The 15347-nt window shown below is 34.6% G+C and overlaps 1 protein-coding gene across 10 annotated transcripts in view; it reads left to right on the forward strand.

Moving 5' to 3' along the window:
* EMSY (EMSY transcriptional repressor, BRCA2 interacting) overlaps positions 1–15347 on the forward strand; it is a 91573-nt gene that overhangs the window by 49705 nt on the left and 26521 nt on the right. For all 10 annotated transcript variants that reach the window (XM_026010441.2, XM_026010443.2, XM_026010442.2 and 7 more), the window contains 2 exons: positions 6034–6183; positions 8747–8917. In XM_026010441.2, the coding sequence (XP_025866226.1) occupies positions 6034–6183; positions 8747–8917 (321 nt within the window). The remainder of the gene's footprint in view (positions 1–6033; positions 6184–8746; positions 8918–15347) is intronic.

Below are 15347 nucleotides of genomic sequence, written 5' to 3' on the forward strand. Positions count from 1 at the left end.
TGGCCAAATAATACTTCACATTATGTTCATACATTTGTCCATTGATCTACATTTGGGTTTTTTCTACCTGTTGGCTTTTATGAGTATATTTTGTGGAAAGCATTCATGTGTAAGTTTTAGGTATTCAGTTCTCTTGTATATATACTTTGGAGTGGAATTGCTCAGTTGTATGGTTACTATGTATAATTGTTTGAGAAACTACTAGACTGGGTTTTCCAAAATGATGGTACCATTTTACATCTCCATTAGTGTATGGGGTTCTAATCTCTCTGCATTCTTTCTAACGTTTGTTATTCTCTGACTTTTTGATTCTAGCCCTCTTCATTTGTGTGAAATGGTATTTCATTCTGGTTTTGATTTGCATTTCTCTGATAACTAAGGATGTCAAGCATCTTTTCCTGTGCTTATTGGCCCTTTTTATATCCTCCTTGGAGAAAAATTTATTTATATCCTTTGTCTACTTTTAAATTGGATGTCTTTTTATCACTGTGTTGTAAAATTTTTTTTTAGTTTCTATGTTTTAGATATTAAACCCTTATTAAATACATGATATGCACATATTTCCTGCTATTCTTTTGGTTGTCTTTTCACTTTCTTGATGATGTCCCGTTACAAAAGTTTTTAATTTTGGTGATGTCCAATTTATTTTTTTCAGATGTTGCTTGTGCTTTTGATATCATATTTAAGAATATTTTTACCAAATCCCTAATCATAAAGATTTATCTCTATGTGTTTTTTTTAAGTGTTTGATAGTTTTACCTCTTAAAAATTTAGGTCTTTGATCTATTTTGAGTTAATTTTGTTATGATGTGAAGTAAACTTCCCATTTAACTCTTTTGCATATGGCTATCCATTTGTTCCAGTGTGATTTGTTGAAAAGACTACTATTCCCCCCATTGAACGGTCTTGGCACCTTGTTGAAAATCAGTTGACTGCATGTGTGGATTTGTTTCTGTACTCTAAATTCTGTTCCATTAATTTGTATGTCTGTCCATATGCCAATGCCACATTGTTTTGGTTACCATTGATTTGTAGTATGTTTTGAAACCAGGAAGTGTAATTACTATTATCTTGTTCTATTTTTTAAAGATTGTTTTGACTATTTGAGTCCCTTTCATTTTCATATGAATTTTGGAATCAGCTTATTAATTTCTGTAAAGAAGTCAACTGAGATTCCAATAGGAATTGCATTGAATCTGTAGGTCAGTTTAGGAGTATTGCCATTTTAATAATGTTAAATCTTTTGATCCATGAATATGAGTTATTTTCCCATTTATTTAGATCTTTAATCTATTTCAACAGTGTTGTGTGGTTTCTAGAGTATAAATGTTACACTTCTTTTTTTTTTTTTTTTTTAATTTTATTTTATGATAGTCACACAGAGAGAGAGAGGCAGAGACACAGGCAGAGGGAGAAGCAGGCTCCATGCACCGGGAGCCCGACGTGGGATTCGATCCCAGGTCTCCAGGATCGCGCCCTGGGCCAAAGGCAGGCGCCAAACCGCTGCGCCACCCAGGGATCCCAAATGTTACACTTCTTTTGTTAAATTTATTCCTAAGTATTTTTAAATACTTAAATACTTAGGATGTTTAGAAATGTTTGATACGGGATCCCTGGGTGGCGCAGCGGTTTGGCGCCTGCCTTTGGCCCGGGGCGCGATCCTGGAGACCCGGGATCGAATCCCATATCGGGCTCCCGGTGCATGGAGCCTGCTTCTCCCTCTGCCTGTGTCTCTGCCTCTCTCTCTCTCTCTGTGACTATCATAAATAAATAAAAATTAAAAAAAAAAAAAAAAAAAAGAAATGTTTGATACATTTCTTGGTATCATTTTTTTAAAAATTGTATTTATTTATTCAGGAGAGACACAGAGAAAGGGGCAGAGACATAGAGAGAGAAGCAGGCTCCTCACAGGGAACCTGATGTGGGACTTGATCCTCAGACCCGGGATTACAACCTAAGCTGAAAGCAGACGCTCTACTGCTGAGCTGCCCAGGTGTCCCCTAAGTATTTTTTTGAAGCTACTGTAAATGAAATTATTAATTTCATTTTTTGGATTGTTGCTAATTTATACAATTACAACTTATTTGTAAAAATTTTTTTGCAGCTGATTTTTGTGTTGATTTGATAGCCTGTACCTTTGCTGAACTCATTTTTTAGTTCTGATAGTTTTAGGTGAATTTCTTAGGATTTTCTATATTTTAAAAAAAAGATCATGTCATCTGCAAATAGAGATGATTTCTGCTGTTATAGTCTGGATGCCATGTATATATTTTTCTTGCCTAATTTTCTTAGTAGAGCCTCTAGAAAAATATTGAGTATAACTTTCAAGAGTGGACATCATTGTTTTCTCCCTTGTTCCTTCTTTTCATAGAATTTCCTTTAGCATCTATTGTAAGGCAACACATTGTTACTAGCAACAAATTCCTTTCTTTTTCTTTTTATTTTTTTAATTCCTTTCTTTTTAATCTGATAAAGTCTTTATTTTGCCTGCATTTCTAAAAGATAGCATTGCTGGATATTGGATTCTTGGTTGGCAGATTTTTCCTTTGAACACTGGAATAGTTATCTTAATGCCTGTTAAACTCCACAGTTTCTGCTGAGGAGTCAGTTATTAACCTTACTGCAGTTCCTTTATATAAGTGATAAATTGGTTTTTTTCTTGTTACTTTCAAGATTTTTTCCATTGCTTTTGACAGCATTTTTAGTATGATGTATCGGTAGATCTCTTTGTTTATTCTTTTTTTTTTTTTAAGATTTTATTTATTTAATTCATGAGAGACACAGAGACAGAGGCAGAGACATAGGCAGAGGGAGAGACAGGCTCCCTCCGGGGAGCTTGATGCAGGAGTGTATCCCAGGACCCTGGAGCAAAAGGCAGTCACTCAACCACTGAGCCACCCAAGTGCCCTCTTTGCATTTATTCTGTTTGGAGTTTATAGAGCTTCCTAGATGTAGAAGTTACTGCTTTTCAATAAATTTAGGACATTTTCAACAGTTTCTTCTGACTATTTCTTCTCTTTTCATGCTGTTCTTTTCTTTTGGTCGTTCTGTTACGTATGTGTTTGGGCACTTAAGTAGTGTTCCAAATTTCTCTGAGGTTCTGTTCATTTTCCTTCATTCTTTTTTCTCTTAACATTTTCCAGATGGATACTCTCAGTTGCTCTATTTTCACATTTGTTTTGTTTTTTCCTGCCAGCTCAAATCTACTCTTGAGCTCTTTTAGTGAATTTTTTTATTGCAGTTATTTTACTTTTTAACTCCAGATTTTCCCTTTGGCTCTTTTTTTTAAATTACTACTGCTTTATTAATATTCTCTACTTGATGCAACTTTATTGTCATTACCTCTTTTACTTCTGTAATCATGCTTTCCTGTACTTCTGTGAACATATTTATAATGGCTACTTTGAAGTATTTTGTTGTTAAATCTGACATGTATTTGCTCTAATAGGGAATTTCTCTTGCCTGCATTTTTTTCCCATCTATGGGTCATATTTTCATGTTTTTTTTTTTTTTTTCGCACACCTCCATGTATTTTGTTGGAATTGGACATTTTAGATATCTGTATTAATATTTTACTTAGTTTACTTATTTTTTTTAAGGTAGGCTCCATGCCCAACATGGTGCTTAAACTCATAATCCTAAGATTGATAGTCACATGCTCTACCAACTAAGCCAGTCAGGCACCCCTTGATATTTTAGATATTAGATATTAGATATTGTTATATATAAGTTGCTCTACAAACTAGTCCAAATTTTGTCTTCTTTGAAGGAATGTTTCAGAGGTATATTTGTTCCGACCACAGGAGGGTTCCTCTCAGCTTCCTTGTACTCAGTTCTCTCCTGTGAGCCATCTGGCCTTTGTCTTGAATGTCTTTTCATTAAATCCATAAATCTTCTTCCATTTGCCTTTCATCCTCCACTATTCTTGAGAGCTTGGATTTCTCCATGCTCCATTAAAAATGAAGGCAGTTCCTTTGGGAAGAGAATACAAACTATCTGTTTTATTACCTGTTTCTACTCTTACGCAGCTCTGGAGGTCTGGGTATAAGGTCAGTGGCAAGCTTCTCTCTGAAGAACACCCCTGCCCTAGAAGCTGAACACTCAATAAAGGAGGGTGTGGGAGGGTGGGCAGCAGCCTGATAGCCTCTTGGCTTGCTACTGCTAGTGGTAGAGCCACCACCTCACAAGCCAGGGCAGTGGTGACCAGGACTGCAGTTTTTTGATAGTGTTGTGCCCAAAGTATACCCTTTGTTTCACAAGTTGGGGGCTTGGCAGAAGACGGGAATACCCATTTCTTGACATTACTTGCCTGGGACTTAGCAATATGTTCTAGGGGTAGAATGAGGTAAGCTCAAGTCCTGCTGCTCCTCAGAAGAAAGCCCTCCAACAAGGAGCTGGAATAAGAGGAAACCTTGTGTTTTTGACTACAGCAGTCTGGAGAGGAGTCTTTGCCTTCACTCATAGTGGGTAAGGAGGGACAAGTTTTGGTTTAAATATCACAGATCTCTCCTTTCTTACTGAATTTTTCTACATTTTCTTGAATAGGTATTTCTTCATTTGTCCTTGGGACTATTTCCAGAACTTTTCATTAGTTATCATTTTATTAGTTCCATTTGGGTTAGCAGATTAGCAGAGCTCCTCATGCTCTCTTGTCAGAATGGTCTCTGGAATGATTTTTATTTTTAATTGAGATATAATTGACATATAACATTGTATTAGTTTTAGATGTACAACATAATGTTTTGATATATGTATATATTAAAAATAATCACCCAAACAAGTTTAGTTTACATTTATCACCACACAGTTACAATTTTTTTTTCTGGTGATGAGAACTTTAAAGAAGAATGGTTTTATATACTTATCTTCTTTTTACAAGACTTTAGAATTGTTCTGTGAAACTATCTGGACCTGCTATTTATTGGTGAAGGGGGAGGAGTTTTTTAAAATTTATTTTAAGGCAATTCTTGTCTTTTCTAAAGTCTGTTTTGATAACTAATATTTTTCTAGAAAATTATTTATTAGATCGAAATTTTCAACTTATTTGTTTAGACTGAGCAAAGTAATCTCCTGATTTCATTCAGTTTTTTCTGTCATGGTTATTTGGGGGTACTTCTTTTTATATGTTTTAAGTATTGTAATACTAGAAAAAGATTTTTTTCTACAACTTTTCTGGTTATGATTTATTATAATCAGAGTTTCTTTATCTCTGCAATAATAGTACTTTGTTGAATTCTTGCTGTATTTTAGACACTTTACAATTTTGATTTATTTAATCTTTATAACAACCCAAGAACATATATACTGATAGCATCTTTATGTTATGGATGAGAAAACTGAGTTATAGAGATAATAATTTGCCCAGTTCTGCCTTGGTGAAGATCATAATTTAACTTCTTGGTTGGCTATAAGAAATTTAAAGTTATTTAAGGTTGTTAAATAAATAGATTTATTTATTTCCTAATGTGTCACCTAAATCACTATAGAAAAAAGTAATATAATTTTTAGTTTATGACAATATACTCTATCCCATGGATTATTTCAATGAAGTTAGTGGTGGAAAAGTGTTAGCAAAAATTTCCTTCCTCAGTTAACAATTGTGAGTACTTAAATTTGTAGTTAGCATGAGAGATTCATTTTATTTTTTATTTTATTTTTTGGAAAGATTTCCTTTAAATTGGTAATTTACATTTGGAAAGTCAGTGAACAATTATAACATTTAAATAAAAATTTTGAAAAATGTGAAGAAAATCACATGACTAATTTGGTTTGAAAGCTCTAATATGTTGTGATCAGAGACAAAAAGTATTTTTTAAATAAATGCTTAATAGTTTCTGTAATATCCTTAGTTATATTCTTGAATGAAAGAAATTAGGAAAGAGGAATTTGAGGAATAAAAATTGCATTTCATTAAGAAAAAAGTTTCTTAGGCAAGATTGAGTAAATATGTAAAACTACTGCCCTCTTTGGTTGGTATGAGGAACATGTTTTTTAAATTAATCTGTACTGAGATTTCTCTCTCTTCTTTCAAAGGTGTTAAAATCATCACACAACAAGTTCAACCAAGTAAAATCTTACCCAAACCAGTGACAGCAACTCTGCCCACCAGTAGCAATTCCCCTATTATGGTGGTTAGTAGTAATGGTGCAATTATGACAACTAAACTAGTAACCACTCCTACTGGTAAGTTTTCTTGAGCATCAGTCCATTCATTCATCATTTTTCATTGAGTAATTTCTTTGTAAGAACATTGTGCTTGACACTGGAGATACAGAGATTAATCAGACAGTTCTTTAAGAGCCTTTCTTGTCTCTCCTGTTTACCCCCAACTAAAATTAGCTTTCTCTTATTATTGTCATGGTCTTCTTTTCCTTTATAGCACGTACTACAGTTTCTAATTCACTCCTGTTTGTTGACTTAATGTAGTTCACCTTATTAGACCATTAGCTGCATGATAAAAGGACTGTCTCTGTTTTATTCACTGTATATACGTAGAGCTGGTCTGGAAGTAGGTGTTTAGTCAGGATTTGTTGAGAGACTGAAAACACACTTTCCCAGCCCAAAAAGATTGCACTCTTAAGAGGCTAAAAGTCTGTACTACACTGCAGTGTAGTAAGCATTACCCAGACCGAAAGAAGCACAGGATGCCATTTTGCCCAGAAATGAGAACAACAGAACAACCAGGCTATCCCCAAGGAAGTGACAGTGTAGAACATTTTAAGTAGTGTCACTGTTTGTGTCCTTGAGCAGGTTACTAATCCCTGTAAATCTTGTCCCTTGTCTATTTAAATGGGATAGCAATACCTGTACCATAAAGTTATTGTAAGTATTAGAGGAAATCAGGTATGCAAAGCCCCTAGCAGAGTGCTCAATAGCTATTATTACTAATAAATACTAGAATTAGCCATTACTATTATTTTAAATTTGTATAGCTCTTAACCAGAGTTTTTGAGAAGGGCTAGCATTTAGAGATAGAATCTAAATAGTGTAAAATGATACCTGTCTCAAGTTTATAAAGCCATCATTTATTGGCTAGGATGTAAAGGTCTGTTCAGACATTACACTTTAATCTCCCTTAGGGTTTAATATAATATCTCCACTTTTAGCTGCAAAACAGAGACTTCCGTTAAGCAACTTGCCAAAGTCATGCAGCTAATAAAAAGAAGATCTGGGATTTGAACTCCAATCTGTTTGACTCTAAGACCTGTGCTCTCTTTTTTTCATTTTAATTGTGATAAAATAGAACATGAAATTTACCATTTTAAGTGTATAGTTCATTGACACTTAGTGCATTCATGTTATTTTGTAACCATCATCACCATTTGGCTTCAGAACCTTTTCATCCTCCCAAACTGAAATTCTATACATTAAACATTAACTCTGCATTACCACCTTCTCCTAGTCCCTGACAACCAGGATTCTACTTGCTGTCTCTGCAAAGCCTATACTTCAAAAATAGTTATTCTTGCCTTACATTTATCATACTCCCCTCACCCCCAAAACTTTTTTTCCATTTAATACAAAGAGTGTAGTGTTACTTATATATGATTTTTTACCTTAGGGAAAGGTAGTGAAAAATAATAATGTGTCTGTCCCTGTGTATCTATGTTAGAAAAGGTGTTTCTATTTTTAAAATAAAAGTTTAAGTGGAAAATTTTTTGTTAAAATTCAGCTGATTCACATTATGTTTGTAGCATGTTTATTACTTTGTACTGGGATTCAGATATATGTTTGTGAGCAATTTAAATTAATTCTACCTAATGTTCTTCCCCTCCTCCTTTTTTTGGGTTGTGATTGTGTTTAACAATTTTTAAATACCTTGCTAAAAGCATTTTTACAGGGAGGGGGTTGTTGAAAACGATTATCACACTATTCTAATTATCATGAAAAAATGTGTTCCTGTTGAAGAAGGTGTTATCTTAGTCATCTTCATTCTTCCCCAGGCTAGTAGTTCTTAGTGTAGAAATAGTGTTTCTGAGTTACCAGATTTGTAGGAAACTACCACAGGCTCATCTGGTTAGTTTTTGATTGCTGTGGGAAAAGAAGAAAGTCCTTGGAATAGTGGGGAAGAGTGTAAAATCCTTTGAGAGACATGAAGAAAAACATTCTGACGGGTCAGTTAGAGTTGAAGAAATATGTAAATAGTGAACTTTTTAGGCTAAAAGAAATATTCCTGGCAACTCTTGGCAACTTCAACTTTAATCTCTAGTAAAATGATGGAAGAACTCTTAAAAGATGGAATTATATTTAGAGAGTAGCAGAGTACAAAATAGCAAAAGTTTATAAAATTTTAAGCAAACAATATTACCTTATTTGCTGAGTGCTGACATTGGATTTGGCCTTGAGACAGCAAAAAACAGATGCAGAGACCTTAAAATCTATAACAGAAATATCTAAAATGCTCTGGCAGGAAAGATGATTAAATTTAAGTTTCTTTTGGCATAGAACTAGTGGAAGAAGGGTAGTGGAAGAAAGGAACATAGTTATACTTTTTCTTGGGGTTAGTAATTTGATGCAACACATCACAAAATTTTATGTGTAAAATTAATTCAAATTGACTTGGCTATAGTTTGTGCTATGTACATTGAAAACTGGCTGTAAATTGTCACTTAATGTCTTGACACCCTGAAATTCCATTTTCAAGTTAAAGCAATGCAGATTATATTGAATTATAGCTATACTGTATAAATTGCCATTCTTCTATAAGTAATGACAAGTTTTTCTTTTGGCTTTTCCCTTTTTATAGGCACACAGGCAACCTATACCCGGCCAACAGTGAGCCCATCCATAGGTCGGATGGCTGCAACCCCTGGAGCTGCAACCTATGTGAAAACTACCAGTGGTAGCATCATTACCGTAGTACCCAAGTCATTAGCTACCTTGGGGGGCAAGATAATTAGCAGTAATATAGTTTCTGGTAGGTATATCTGAAATATGTTAAAGCTATAGATAACCAGTAAGAGGGCAAAACATTTCACTTTCAAAGGATTCTGTTTGATCTCAGTTTTCTGCTTAGAAATCCGGAGCTTTTTTTTTTTAGTCCTAATGTTTACTGATTAACTCTAGCTTTTTAAATTTCTAGTATTAAATTTTCACACATTAAACTTTTGATAGTTTTAAAATAGGACATTAGGTTGTTTTTCATCAGAATGGAAATATTATTATTTATATTTGTATAGAGATTTTTCATTTACAAGGTATTCTCCTGTTAGTCCTTTTCAGAACTGTTAAATCTGAATAGTTGGTATCACCCCCAATTGACAGATACAGATAGATTTAAGTTTAGACAGACGAAATTGACTTATCCAAGATCACACAAATTAGAGGAAGAAAGAACTTGGATTTATTCATCAAAATATGTTTGAGGGACCATATCTCATAATTTCAATTACTAATGTCACTTTAGATTATTAAAAATAAAAATATTTGAATATCTTTATTTTCTTTTCACCATTATAGATTACTTACTTTAAAGAAATATTTTGTAGGGCAGCTGGATGGCTCAGCAGTTTAGTGCCGCCTTCAGCCCAGGGCGTGATCCTGGAGACCCAGGATCTCTCTGTCTCTCTCTGGGTCTCTCATGAATGAATAAATAAAGCCAATAAATAAATAAATAAATAAATAAATAAATAAATAAATAAATAAATATTACAGTAGTGAAAGCTAATATTTATTGGTATTTTGGAACTTTACTTGATTTTTATCCGCTCCTTAATTCCTGCAGTATTTGGACTGTGGACCCCAAAGTGGAATGTTAACATAGTATATCTTTTCATTGTTAGTTTTTTTTTTTTTTTTAAGATTTTATTTATTTATTCACAACAGACACAGAGACAGGCAGAGACATAGGCAGAGGAAGAAGCAGGCTCCATGCAAGGAGCCTGATGTGGGACTCGATCTTGGGACTCTAGGATCACACCCTAAGCAGAAGGCAGACACTTAACTGCTGAGCCACTCAGGCATCCCTCATTATTAATTTTTAATTAAAATATTGTAAATAATCTCTCATCAAGTAAGGCCCGTGGACTTTAAGTGTCTGCTGTTTTTTGTAGACTAGCCATATTTTGTATGCTGCAGGTGAGTTGTTCTAACATTTTAAAGTGAAGGGATTAGGGGATCCCTGGGTGGCTCAGCGGTTTAGCGCCACCTTCAGCCCAGGGCGTGATCCTGGAGTCCCGGGATCGGGTCCCACATCGGGCTCCCTGCATGGAGCCTACTTCTCCCTCTGCCTGTGTCTCTGCCTCTCTCTCTCTCTGTGTCTCTCATGAATAAATAAATAAAATCTAAATAAATAAATAAACAAACAAACAAATAAATAAATAAAGTGAAGGGATTAAAGTTTCCGGCACTATATGTTGCTGATAACTTGGGGAGTCAAAACAAAACAGGGTATAGTATTGGTATTTAAAGCTACGAATATTGGCTCTATTTTTAAGTATAAGTGAGAAAATCCAATGTTTACCAAACTGAGGAGGGTGAAACTAGTAGGGGAGGAATCCTTGTATCCCAGCTTAAGAGGATTTTTAAAATAACACAGTGAAAACTTAAATTATGATTTATTACTGACAGTATCTTAATAGTATAGAGCACATTCTCAAACATTTTTCAAAAAGTGACCATTTTTCATTGGTATGTGGTTTTTATCACCGTAATGGTTTTTCTTTATTTATATATGAATTCATAGTAACCTTACAACTTGAAGGAATGTCTAGATGTCATGAGGCTACTGTTTTCAGACCTTCTTTGATTTAGCTGTTTTGTACCAGATTAGAACAGTACAGTAAGCAAGCACATTTTCCTTACAAGCAGAGAGGTATACCTACCCTACCTAAAATACCATGTATTTTATCTACCTTTGTATGTAAATAAAAACAACTCATGGTTAGCTGCATAGTTACATATTTCAAGTATATTGAGTATACATGAGAAGAATTCTTAAAGTTTTCTGGCACTGTAGGATGTACTTGGCACAAAGTTGAAGCAATGCTGTTTGTTGCATGGAGCTTGTTTTGTGTCTACCTTTGCTTCACTGACACTTTTATTTTAAGGAATCTATCATTTCTGATTGCTCTAAACTGATCCTTATGTTACATGTCAATATTCTGTATAAAGACAGTTCTCTTTTTTTATAATGTTTTTGTTATTTCATGATAGTGGGTTTACAGGTTAGTTTATTAGCAGTTTTCAGTCCCTGTTTGTTTATTCATAGTGAACTGGTAGGCCAGGTTGGATGAATTTGGATAATCCATAATAGATGCTAGGTTCTAGAGTCTGTGCCTAACCTACTGCCCTATCCCCCGAACAAAAATGAAATGCTTTTCCTAAAAGATATCCAGACATCTAGTTGTAAGAATAGAAGGATTTAAAAAGAAAAACGATACTTTTCCCCTCATTGTGGGTAATTTGGAAATTACAAAAAGGTACAAAGAAAATTTAAAAACATACAATTTTTACCATCCAGAGATACATGTTAAAATTTAAGGGTATATGTTTGTTATTCTTTTTTCTATTCATTATTTTGGTTATAAATGTGTGTATTTTTAAAATTGCATTGAGATCAGTATAATCATCTTTTACCCTTTTTTCTTAGAATAATATTATTTTCCTATTCTTATAAACATATCTTATTACCTCCTCTGCCCTCATTTAATAGTTATACAATATTTCCTTATATGGTACACCATAATTTAGCCATTTTCTCATTGTTGAATGTTTTAGGTTGCTTCCAATTTTTTTTGTCATTATAAATAATCTTGGAATGAACATCATTATACCTAAATGATTATGTGAAGTTCTTACTTCCTTTCCTCTAGAAAGCAAGGTCATGCTTCCAAAGTGCTTTCTAGAAAGGTCAAGTTTTTCTTCCTGTTAGAATAAGCAACTAGGGATGTCTGGGTGACTCAGCGGTGGGGCATCTGCCTTTTGGCTCAGGGCATGGGTCAGGGGATCGAGTCTCGCATCAGGCTCCCTGCGAGGAGCCTGCTTCTCCCTCTGCCTATATCTCTGCCTCTCTTTCTATGTCTCTCATGAATAAATAAAATCTTTTTTAAAAAAAGGGTAAGCAACTAAATGGGATTATGACTATTTTTACAGTTATTTAACTCTTTAGAATCAGATATTTACTTATATGTGTATATAGAGAGAAACATATCAAATACGTAAGGTTTTTGTGATCCTTGTTGAGGGTTGATTAAGGAACCATGCCTATTATATGCAGACGATTGGATCTTTCAGAGATGAACTTATTATCTTCACTCTAAGGGCATTATGAGAACATGTGACAGTGGCAAGATTTGATTTTGATTTTTTTTTTTTAAGATTTTATTTATTTATTCATGAGAGACACAAAGAGAGAGAAGCAGAGACATAGTCAGAGAGAGAACAGGCTCCATGCAGGGAGCTCAATGTGGGACTCGACCCTGGGACTCCAGGATCATGCCCTGGGCCAAAGGCAGGTGCTCAACCACTAAGCCACCCAGGCTTCCCGATTTTCTTGATTCTTAGTGCAATGTTCAGGTAAGGCACTAGTGTTTATCTGTCTTTTCCATTCATTCATTCATTTGCTCATTTTTTAAGCAAAGCAACATAAAACATTACCTAAGAGACCAAATTTTTAGGGTGATATAAAAAAAATCTCTGAATAGTACAATCTGGGCCAATAAATTAGTTTCTATAAACCATCCTACCATAAATGCTCAATTTTTACAGGAATCTTAAATAGAAATCCCTGGAATGCATCCAGTATCATAGGCCATGATCCAAATGTGATAGTTAATTTGCATCCATTGTGTTTTAACTCTTTATAATTGAAGATTGTATATATGGTATGATCTCTGATATCCTATGAGCCAGATTTTGGGCTGGGTGCTATGATACATATGGATGTACATGGGTGCATTCTCTGTCCTAAAGAATGCCAGACAGGGCAGCCCAGGTGGCTCAGCGGTTTAGCGCCGCCTTCAGCCCAGGGTGTGATCCTGGAGACCCAGGATCGAGTCCCATGTCAGGCTTCCTGCAGGAGCCTGCTCCTCCCTCTGCCTGTGTCTCTGCCTCTCTTGGTCTCCCTGTCTCTTGTGAATAAATAAATAAAATCTTAAAAAAGAATGCTAAACAAATGAACTTCTATACATTCTGTTGTAGCATGAGAACTATAGACTACTGTGAAAGTGTAGAGGAAGACCTTATATTTTTATTTTTTTAATATTCATTTTATTTTTATACTTTATATTTTTATACTTATATATTTATATATATTTACACATTTTTGTATATTTATTTATATATATTTTAACGTATTTATTTTTAAGAATTTATTTGACAGCACAAACGGGGAAAAGCAGAGGGAGAGGGAGAAAGGCTCCCCCCTGAGCAGAGTCTGATGCAGGGCTTAGTTAGTCCCAGGGCCCTGGGGTCAATGACCTGAGCCAAAGGCAGAAGTTTAACTGGCTGAGCCACACGGGCAGCCCTCATTTATTTATTTTGTAGAGAGACAGAGAGTGGACATGCACACAAGAAGGGGGAGGGGCAGAGGGAGAAGGACCTGAGCTGAAACCATTTTGACCTAAGCAGAAACCAATAGTCTTATGCTCAAATGACTGAATCACCTAGGCACCCCCAGAGGAAGATTTTTTTTTTTAAATGAGTAACACTTGTTTCATCAATACAACATAGTTATCAACTGAAATATAGAAACATGCTCATTGGAATTTCAGACTTTTGTAACTTGATAATAGTCATAAACTATTCCATTTTAATATGACACTGTACTCACTTTTCCTTGTGTTATTCCTGTTTTATTCTATTTTCTCCCCACCCCTGATCCTGCATTTTGTTAAGTTGGTGAACTTGATTTGCAGATGTTTCATAAATTGGCAGATCTCCGTAATGGAAAGGATTAGACAGTGATTTAGATACAAATATAATTCACTTTATGTTAAGCAAGTTTTGTCCAAAAAAGTGGTCCTTCTACTTTGGTTAAACCTTGGTTACCATTTCCTTGAAGTAATTTTTAATGCTTACTTTCTGAAAACACTTTTAATTAACCAAATGTTTGGTGAGGCTGTATTGTTGAAGGAGTCATCATAATTAGTCATATGTGGATGTGGGGGATTGGAGTTAATTAAGAGTTGAAGTTGATACATATGAATGATGAGCAATGTGGTTTTTGTGGCTCTTAACAGCTTACTATTCAAAAACTATAAAGAAAGGGAAAAGCTTTGTGAAGCTGGTGTGTGGGTAAAAATGTGTTTTTATGTAACCTGTTACCTTGGACTGACAAGACATTAGTTGATGGCAAATATAAAGATATATAAAGTAATAAGTAATAAGATTGCCAAAAATTGACCAGAATATTCTATTCTTAGTGCAACTTTATTTCTAAAACTTTAGCAAGGAATGCTGTTTTTCTAGTAGAAAAGAATAAAATTTTGTTTAATTTTTCTTCTTGGGAACATATTAATCAGTCATATTTTTAAATGAGTACCTGTTCTGTGTTTAGTCATTTGATAAATAATACACAAGCCCTATGGAAGAAAAGTACGACTTGCCTGTTTACATAGGCAGAGGAAATCACAGGCACAGAAGTAGCATTAGGACTCGTATGCTCAACAACCAATGTGGAAACCCAACACATTGAAGGAAAGGTATATATTGATAATCCTGAAAATTAAAGTCTGGCAGAACCTGGAAACCGAAGAGGAATTTGGGCTCTGTGTGACAAGTAATAGGAAGCCCCAGTGAAGAAGTTACTTGTTAGACTAGAGTATGTGCTGATGTATATTATAGAATAGGAACAAGTGAGATCAAAATGGTAGATTAAGGGTCAAGTCATATAGGATTTTGAAACTTAAGAGGGAAAGTTAGAACTAGATAAAATAGGGATTAGGAAGGTTTTTTTGTTTTGTTTCGTTTTAAAGTAATCTCTGCATCCAGCATAGGGCTTGAATTTACAACCCCAAGAGTCCCATGCTCTACCAGCTGAGTCAGCCAGTTGCCCTGGGAAGGTTTTTGACCAATTTCACATGTTCTGGATTCTTGACATAATTAAAAAAAAATTTTTAAGGATGTTTGATATAACAGAAGCATGAGATCTATTATAGAGAAAATTGAAATAGAAAATGTGAAAGCCAAAAGAGATGATGGTTGGTGTGTTGAGTTGACATTGATAACATTTTGAAGAAAGACATACGTTGGTGATAAACTGAGTTTGTTCACATATTCATTAGCAACTATTGCTGAATAATTGCCATATGGTTTGTGCTAAGCACTGAGGAATTAGGGATACAAAAAGATAAGAATTTGGAGCTCAAGGGGCTTTCATTTTGTTGGGTGTTATAGAGATCAAAAAC

Source organism: Vulpes vulpes, chromosome 11 (assembly GCF_048418805.1).
Source record: "Vulpes vulpes isolate BD-2025 chromosome 11, VulVul3, whole genome shotgun sequence".
NCBI classification, from domain to species: domain Eukaryota; kingdom Metazoa; phylum Chordata; class Mammalia; order Carnivora; family Canidae; genus Vulpes; species Vulpes vulpes.